The sequence below is a fragment of the Apaloderma vittatum genome, unplaced genomic scaffold, assembly GCF_000703405.1.
Source record: "Apaloderma vittatum isolate BGI_N311 unplaced genomic scaffold, ASM70340v1 scaffold1077, whole genome shotgun sequence".
NCBI lineage: Eukaryota > Metazoa > Chordata > Aves > Trogoniformes > Trogonidae > Apaloderma > Apaloderma vittatum.
This window is the reverse complement of record NW_009724306.1, coordinates 1-9,146: the sequence shown is the minus strand read 5'-3', so window position 1 is coordinate 9,146 and position 9,146 is coordinate 1. Positions and strand designations below refer to the sequence as shown.

At 45.7% G+C, this 9,146-nt stretch overlaps 1 protein-coding gene across 1 annotated transcript in view; it reads left to right on the top strand.

Moving 5' to 3' along the window:
* ATP7A (ATPase, Cu++ transporting, alpha polypeptide) overlaps window positions 1–1,545 on the top strand; it is a 16,899-nt gene extending 15,354 nt beyond the window's left edge. Inside the window, exons 21-22 of the mRNA XM_009872408.1 lie at window positions 324–426; window positions 1,225–1,545. Of these exons, the coding sequence (XP_009870710.1) occupies window positions 324–426; window positions 1,225–1,501 (380 nt within the window). The 3' untranslated portion in view covers window positions 1,502–1,545. The remainder of the gene's footprint in view (window positions 1–323; window positions 427–1,224) is intronic.
* The last annotated feature ends 7,601 nt before the right edge of the window (window positions 1,546–9,146 follow it).

Here is a 9,146-nt window from a genome sequence, read left to right as displayed (position 1 = left end):
TGCTGGAATGAGATTGTGCTTAGGGAGCAGAAGGTCGCAGTGACTTACTGTCGTGCGGAAAATTCCCCCTTTTCTTTGCGCTTACTGACAGCCAGAAACAGAGTTCTCTGTCTTCAGCCAGCTGGAATCACCTGAAGGTTCTAGCTGAGATACAACATGAATATGTTTATTAATTTATGCGTTAAATATTTGGCATTCAACGCTGAACTAAAATCCTCTTTATTAACATGCTGGAATCAGACGGTCTGTGTGAATTTGCATGTGTTAAGGTACGAGCGATGCTGTGTTCTTGCTCTGAACTTCTTGCCGTTTTCTTTTGCCAGGTGTCTTCCTGCCCGTTGGTTTGGTTTTGCAGCCCTGGATGGGATCTGCAGCAATGGCTGCCTCCTCTGTTTCCGTTGTGCTTTCTTCTTTGCTGTTAAAGATGTGAGTAGGAATCATTTTGTCGTTCATAATTTAGATTTGAAGCTCGGGTCTCTCGCTTTGAGTGACAAAAAAATCAATGTGAGACTAGGACAGGTTTCAAATCTTTTTGAAGTTCAGGCGAGTCTGTGTTTAGCAGTGGGTTTTCTTGCTTGATGAGTCAGTTGGTCCAAAGTGCTTTCAGTGTTTAAAAAACGTTCTTTCGAATGTGAAGAGAAACATTGAAGCAGAAGCGTGTTCAGAATGGAAAATTCCTGAGGAGCCTTTGTGTATTTGTGAGAAATCTCATCATGACCTGCTGGCTTCTGAGCTGGTGCGGCAGCCAGCCCCGCGCTGACACCGAGGATTGCTGCAGTAAGGAAAACGAGCTGCTGCACTCGTCGTCGTGTCTCCGTTCCTTACGCCGCAGCTGGGAGTAGCGTAGCGCTGTGGAGGGAGTGGTATCTTTTGCTGTGTAGGTAACACCCGAGGTTTCGGAAGGAGAGAAGAAGAGTCAGTAAATGATCGAGTGGCCCGCTCTCAGGGGATGCATTTTGCAGATGCTCAGCGCCACCGAAGCAGTTAAATAGTGAGTGATGTGCGTCAGCTTTACCTGTTCTTACGCATCCCGGCCAAAAAGCACTGAATTACCGTCTGGTTTTATAATAGCCTTGCACAATCTGGAACTTTCATCACTGTATAATTGATCAAATTCTGAATGTCTTTGGCTTGTGTATGATCACAGCACACAGGCCAGTATCTTTCCATGTTTTTGTGTACTTTACTTCAACCTGAGATGTGTTGTCACCTTTTCTGCCGTAGGTATCGGAAACCAAGCTCTGAGAAACTCGAGTTCCGAGCCCGTGGCCAAATGAGGCACAAGAGCCCCTCGGAAATTAGCGTCCACATTGGAATTGATGAGACTGGGACAGGCTCTCCCAAACTGAGCTTAATGGATCGAATCATCAATTACAGCAGAGCCTCTATAAATTCTCTCTTTTCAGACAAGCGCTCAGTGAACAGCGTAGTGCTGAACGAACCGGATAAGCATTCGCTTTTGGTGGGAGATTTTGGAGAAGATGACGACACGGCATTATGAAAGGCTCGCCCCTCTCCGCCCACCACTGCTAAGCGAAAAAAAACCAAAAAACCAACCGCAAAACAACCTGAAGCAAAATGAGAAGCCAACCAAAACAGCTGTCTAGAAGTCTGGGCATGTACTGATCGTTCCTGGAGGTCTTGCACAGACTTTCCAGAGTTATTTTTCCTTCTTTTTTTCATTCTTTTTTCTTTTTTTTTTTTTTTTTTTTTTTTTTTTTTTTTTTTTTTTTTTTTAAACTAGACTTACCAAAAGAAGTGGTGCCAGGGCTGTTAATGCTTGCAGACAGGGCCAGGTTGCCGTTCCCTGAACGGTGGTGTAACACTTCCTTGGCAAAACATCAAAATACGTTAAGGAACCAGAAACTTACTCTGTGGCCTTATAACAGGCTACTTGATGCATTATCAATTTAAAAAAAAAAAAAAAAATTACGAATTACTGCATCTGCAAAATTCTGTGTTTGCAGATAGATGTGCCTTACTTGAAAACTGGACCCCTCTTGTTTCCGTAGCCTGCCTTCTACCGGTTCCTCTCAAATGCCGTTTGTTGTCTTTCTTGTGTTTGTTTGTTTGTTTGTTTTTTTTCCCTAACAAACACCTGATTGCAGCTTTTCACACTCCCAGTTTGCAATCGTCTCGTCGCTTGGGATCCGGATTCCTGCGAGGCGGAGATAACCGAGGGGTTTGAGGTTTGCTTTCTAACGTCGTGCCCACAATTAACTCTTCCCATCTGTGCTCCAGCACACTCCTCCGGCTGCGACTGTTTGCTTGAACGGCTCGTGAGGTTTCCTCGTTGCCAACCTCGCCCGAGCCAAAAAACTCCTGCAATGTCTGGATGCTACAAGCACTCCTTAAATGAACCAGAATGATTTGGACCCGGGTCACGCTGTCTGCTTGTAAAACGTTTACAGTTCAGCCTTTGCAGATACCTAAAAACCACCCAAAAAATTGATCATGTGTTCGATAGCATATTCGCATTAGCTGCTTGTAAAGCTGAGCGTCTGTGTGCCAGGAACCACCCAGAATCCGCTCCAGAGCCTGATCCAAGCCGCCTCTCCTTGGGATGTTCAGATCCAGGCTTTGTGAATTAAGACAGTCTTTGCTTGTTGCCCAACCAAAATATAAAAACTGCAGGTTTTGATGCTTAACTCATGAATATTAAAAATATTCTCAGTGAGAGATAAAGGCGTTCATCGCCTGGTAGCTCCCTACCTGTTTGTTACTTCATAAACCTTGTTCCTTGTGTCTTCTGTTGAGACATCTGGAGCATCGACTGTCTTCAATGATGTGGAATTAGATCACAAAATGCCGTCCGTGGTGTAAACATGTAACTCCAATTTGTGTTCATGGAGAGGAAATAACTCACTTTGGAGTATGATAAAGAGGTCTCTCTGCTGTTCTTATTTTTGCCTTGAAGTCAGTGTGTAGGTTGTGTGTGTAAAAAGTCATAAGTAAACAGCTTTTGGTTTTTATCTGAGAACTACAGCAGAGTACCCGTGTGTGGGAACAGGAGAGCTGCGCTGTGCAACGCGCTGGTAGTAAATCAGTCTCTTTGTTACGTAGCAGTGAGCAGAGCAACACCATCTGCTGCTGCCGCTAGTTTTAAGGAGCACAACATTTCTGTTGCAAGATTTAGGTTCTTAATATCGCTACGTGAATAGAGATTATTCTTTTAATTAGGTTATAGCTCTGTGTGTGTGTTGTAGTGTTAAGAAATGCTGAGATACCGTACTGCAAAGCCATTCCTTAGGATCTTCTCAGTTTTCAGTGGCAAAGCTGATTCTTACCGGGATGACAGCTACCTAAAAACTATTGCATCGTATTGTAATGGCTCTTTTTGGTGCTTCATGACCAGAGGAGCTGTTCCCAAAGATTTCATTTTTTTTGTTTATCCACCCTCGTTCTGGGTGGTGTTCTGGGCAAGACCCTGCAGATGGAAGGGAGGTCTTCCGCATCTTTTGGTCTGGATTGTGCGGTGAAGACCCGCAGGGGATCCCAGCGCGCTTTGGGCCAGGAGTTTCCCTGCTGCAGGTGCTGGTTAAGGTATATGTGACATGGAAATGACAGACATCATGCTCTTGTTACAGGAAATGGAGTAGTAATTTCAGCCTAAATTTCTGGTTGGTAGAGAAAGCGGCATGAAGAATTTGTTAAATTATGTCTGAGTATATTTTTAGAGCACTTTGGCTTCGACCTTCTGTTCGAGTTGTCCGTAGGTTGAACGTTTCTGGCGGAATGCTGCCTTTATCACCAAATTTTTCCCCAATACACATGTTTTTTCTAGGCTTTTTCATTTTCTGCAAAACCCAACATTTGATCAGGCTACTTTCCAAACCCAGGAGAGTTAACAAGGTGCAGAGATGATGATCAGGGAACGAGGAACAGTGAAATGCTGCCTGAGAGGAATAGCAACTTCTAAGTCCAGACAGAGGATCAAGCTCTAGAGAGAAGAAATAATGAAGCTGAAGCCCAGTGTTATCCCCAGCACAAAGGGGCATAAGGTGGTTCTGATAAATCGTGGCTGGAATTGAGTTGAAGCTTTTACCTCGAGCAGCTGTAGGTTCTGAGGCAGCTCTGGTAGAGCCAGCAGAGGTGGGAAAGCAAATTGCTCTCGTGTTTCTGAAAGAGGCTCACGTCGAGGAGATGCCAGCAAAAGCAGTGGCCAGGACTTACTGACCCAGGAAGTTCCTTTCAGTCCAGTTTTCCTCTTCAGGAAAATCCCACCTGGGCTCGTCTTTTGAAGTTGAATTTAGCACACGGTGTCTTCTTAAATTCTACCCGTTACTCAAAATTTGGAGTCCAGGCCTTTGAAAATAGGTTGTCTGTCCAGCGCTCCCTCCCCCCAAAAGGTGCGATGCCGATGTGCAGAATGTCCATTGTGTGATTAAAATATTGTATAAGGTGCTTTCATTAAAGAACCAAATTATTTCTGTGTTTGAATGTACAGCGCAAGTGAAATAATGTGAGAGCTGAATGTTTCCCCAACTGTAAATGTTTTAATGTGTAAATATATTACTCCTGTCGGAGACAGTTTGGATTCAGAAGTTTAAAGTATCACTTGGAAACACAGTTACAAATGAAATTGTATTACTAGTTTGTCTATTTTATTGTTTTCTGTAACTAGCTATTTATAAAACCTGTGCTCTATGTAAAAAAACCAAGTACAGATGCTTGGGGCTTTAAAAATTGATCATTGAATCTTACCAATAAACTTTTAAAGGAGTAGACACTTGAAATTTTATATCAAAAAGAATGTGAAACTGTCAAAACGCAATGGACACAAACAAGCATTTTTTTTTATTTATTAGAAACTTTTTTTTTGCTTAGAACCTCCAATAAAATGTAAACTTGAGAAAATTTTTTTTTACTGAATTTCAGTATGAAGAATGGATAAACGAACGCTGTTGTGGAATGTGAATTCAGTGCTGTTACGTTTCTTTGCGTCTAGAAACATGTAGCCTCACGCTTCCTCTCCTTTTAAGACTCCACTTATAAGCTATGTAATAAAAATGTGACAACTGAATACTTTTGAATCATGTTCTATCACCTCCTTTAACTATTTTTTTGCTGACTTCACTGATTCCCCTGCAGGCTGCGCAATGTGGCACCTCTGGGCAATTCTACACCCTCACAGCCCCAAAGAGCTCAAACTGTGCCCGGACAGGACGGAGGCTCTGGCTGAAATGCTCGCAGAGGGGACAGAGGTTCTGACAGTGGTTCTGCGTGTCGCGTGTGCTTTGTCTTCCCCGGGTTAGAGCTCTCGGGGTGAAACAGGAGAGGTGAAGCACCGTTGCTTTTTGCTTGTTCAGCAAGAGGCTGGGGATCGGGGTTTCTGTGTCCACCTCTGCTAAAATGCGAGATGTTCAGCCTGTAGGGCTGTCGGCAAGTGGTGTTGGTGAAGGTTGGGAAACTGGGGGATAAGTGGAAAGGGTCACCGCTGTGTCCCGGAATCGTGGAGTAGCTGAGGCTGGAAGAGACGGCTGGAAGTCCTGTGGTTGGAGCTACATGAGCAGGTGAGCTAGAGCTGGTGGCTCAGGACTGAGAGTTTTTTAATATCACCACAGCTTCTTTGGGCAGGCTGTTCCAGTGATCAGTCACCCTCACAGAGAAAAAGTGTTTTCTCACGTTGGGGAGAAACTTCCTGTCTCCGTTTGTGCCTGTTGCCTCTCGTTTCACTGGGTGCTACCAAAAGCCTGGCTGAAGCACAGGGATTCCTGCAGTCACTCGCGTCCCAGTGCAAAACGCCAAGAGTGAAGTGGTAGAGAAAATTCCACACGAGTGCTCCTGTGCTCCCTTTGTCAAGGTGGCTCGTAATCATTTGGGTGAAAACGTAAAACAAATCTGCCAGAGCCTTGATCATGTCCTGGCAGCAATTGAAGCGCAGTAACGGCTCCCGGCTGGTGTTGCCAGAAGAGGTCGTGGCAGCCCGGCTGGTGCCTGGGGTGTGGTCTCTGAGGGCCAGCACATCTCCAGGGCGTAAAAAAGACGCAAAGATTGAACAGGTTTTACATTTCTGAGTTTCCTAGGAGCACCTCTCAAGCATTTTAAGCAAAGAGTGACTGAATGCTCTAGTATTCCTTTGATTTGTTTCTCTTTTTATTTTTTTTTGTACCTGCACAGTGCAAAACACTTCTTATGCCCGTGTTTCCCAGGCTGCCTCTCCACAAAGCCTCGTGCCTGTTTGCAGGTAGATTGGCTGGGTTGGTTTCTGGAATTGCGTGGTACCATTTTTATCAGATGGCCAGGAGAGGATCTCCTTTTTGATTTTTCTGGATTGCTCAGGCCAGATCACTGGTCTCCAAACCCCAGCCCTTCAGTTTGGTTCATACAAATACACAGGTCAGTGCAGCAGACGTTTGCGATCCGTCTAAACCTGCCCTGATCCCATTCATTTTGGCCAATGAATGGGATGAGAGGGGCAGGATGGTGCAGGCGGTGGCTACGTCAGTCTAAAGTACGGCTTCTGTTTCGTGTTCCTAGAAATGACTTCCTAGAACGGTCATAGCTCTAATGCCAGATCCTTGGGGTTTTTCTCCACCAGCCCTTTGCCCTCCTGGCTTTGCTGTACTGGTTAATTTAAAATGCACAGGGTTTGAACTGTTTGCGTGGGCTTTTTTCTTTAAATATTTGCAGTATGTTCTAAATATTTCACAACAGGGGAAGGACAGAAAGGTGACTCAAGCGTGGAGCTGAGCTTTGAGTCTCGAACACGCGCCTGTAATACTTTCCTTCTCTTTGTATTTTCTTTATAATGCACAAACTCTGGTGCCCTGGTCTAATCACACCTGGAATTATTTTCTGCCACTGCAAATGTGGCTTCCTGTTCCCCTATTTCATGTTCTTCACCAAAAAATGAAGAATAAGCAAGTAGGCATAAAAGCAGAGGAGACCTCGCACTCGTAAGGCACGCAGAGCCACCCCAGCGTGTTCACAAAGTGTCTGTGTGGCTGCAGTTCTGCCCCAAATCACACTAATTTCAGGTGATTACAGACTGCTTACACAATCCTCTGCCAGCACGTTGGGTGTCTCTAGTTGCAGTGGAGTTGGTCCTACTGAGTATTGGCGGGGTTTGTTTATTTATTTTTTATTTATGGCTTGCTTAGGCCTTTACTCTTGAATGCTCACTCCTAACTGGGGAGAAGCGAAATGTCCCACTGTCCCCTCCCCTCGGTCCGCCCCGGCTTGAGCTATCCTCAATCTTACATCACTGTGCGTGCTCAGGTTACTTCGTTCGTGCCACTCGCTGTGACATTTCTCCTCGGTACTTTTTTACCCCTAGGAGGTGGCAGGCAAGCTTTCTTAAATTCAGCTTTGTCCTACCGAATGACTCCATTTAGCAGGGAAAGTAAGAGGTGTTGCAAGGCTGTGGTTGTGGCCTGCAGCTGCAGAGCCTTCGTGTCTGTGTCAGCACCAAGGAATTGAACTGCTGCCTTTGAAGCAAGCAGCACAGCACCAAGTAGAAGAGAGAGAAGGCAGTAGATGGATTTCAGAGCAGCGGAATAGTTAGCTCCTGTGGATTTGGAGTACGCTTTCCTTTTCTTACCAAGAGTCCCTTTAACCTGAGTGTTGGTTCACCTGCTGCCGGTTGTGCTCCAGGCTCTGCAGTTCAAAGCAGCTCTCGGCAGCTGTTCCTGTCTCACGGTGATCCCCACTCGCACGAGAGCTCCTTTGCTGAACAAATCTTGGAAGAGGATCTGGAAATGGAGCGCTCCCAGCAGCTGGGAAGGCTGGATCCAGGACAAGCTCAGGATTTGCCTCTTTCGCCTTGGTGAATGTTGTGTTAGCTCGATACTTCCAGATGTTCCTGCCCACCGGTGACGCTGCGAGCGCTCTCCAGCTCCTCTGGGTCTCAAAGACCCTGCTGGCTCCTGCACAGTCAGGGCTGGTTTACTAATTCGCAGGAGGACCCCGGGTACACCCCAGATTTGCTCTGCAGTCTATGCCGAGACCATTAGTGGACCCACTTTAATTAGAACCCTGATTGTATAATTTATAGCTATAGATGATAAACTACAGTGATTGCCTGGTCTTCTCCATCCTAACAGATGTTTGTTTAACAAGTCATTTCATGTCACCTGTTCATTTGTTCCCACTTGTGTTATTCCAGCTTTTATTGCTGTCAGGATTCCTCGTAACTCGAGTAAAATGACGTCTCGAATCTGTCTCGGAGGCCCATCCGGGCTTTTCTGAACCTTCTGACAAATCTTGCAGCAGGAGGCTCCAGCTCTTCTGCCCCAGAGCCCGCACGGGCTGGATGTTCTCATGGCAAGATGTTAGTTTGTCTCGTTGCATATCTTGTTTCTTGTAAGCGCGTGCTTGTTTTCGCCTGGTTTTGCCCACACTTCGCTTGCCTCGTGTTGGCTGTTCCTCGAAGCTTGTCCTTTCCATCAGTAAATAACCGGTTTTGCCAGGTGCTCAGCTTGCCATTGCCGCTTCCTCAGCGGTTCTCCTTCCAGCGGGCGCGCAAAAAAAATAACCCTGCCAGCAAATAAGGACGCCTAGCTATCCGATGGGAAAAAGCCAAAAGACCACGAGCTCCTTTTTTACGGCAGCGTACGGTCCGTTATGCCGCGTTATTTTGGCCCAGCGTCCAGCCCTCTGCGTTACAGGTCACAGCTACACGCGTACGTACGCCGGGGTAGGCAATTTTTGGACACAAACAGTACTTCTGGAAAGTCTATCCCTTTAAACAGTTGGGGGTTTTTCTTGAAAAGTGTTAATCTATCCAGGTCATTTAAAACCATCCTGGGTTTTGTCTCGTCCTTTCAGTCAGGATGCTGGGCCTGCAGCCGGTGCCCCCACGCAGTCAACGTTCACGGCTGATTTACCCTCCCATAAGATCCAGAACTATAACTTTGGATGTTTAGAGATCGGAAATGAAAGAAGACTAATTTCGGTGAAATCTGGTCAGGTGCTTAAGGAGCAAACAAAGCAATCAGCTGATTGCTTCCAAAAGCTGGAGAGTAACGGTGAGGCCAGGCAGGTTCGTTACCTGCAGCAACTGCTGTGATTTTTTATTTATTTTCGCCCACAGAAAAAGCATTCTGTGTGCTGTGCTGGGAGACTTGTTTTAATTCTATGGTCTTATATATTTTTAAAATTCATGGGCGCGGGTTATATATTTTTTAAATTCACGAGGCACAGGC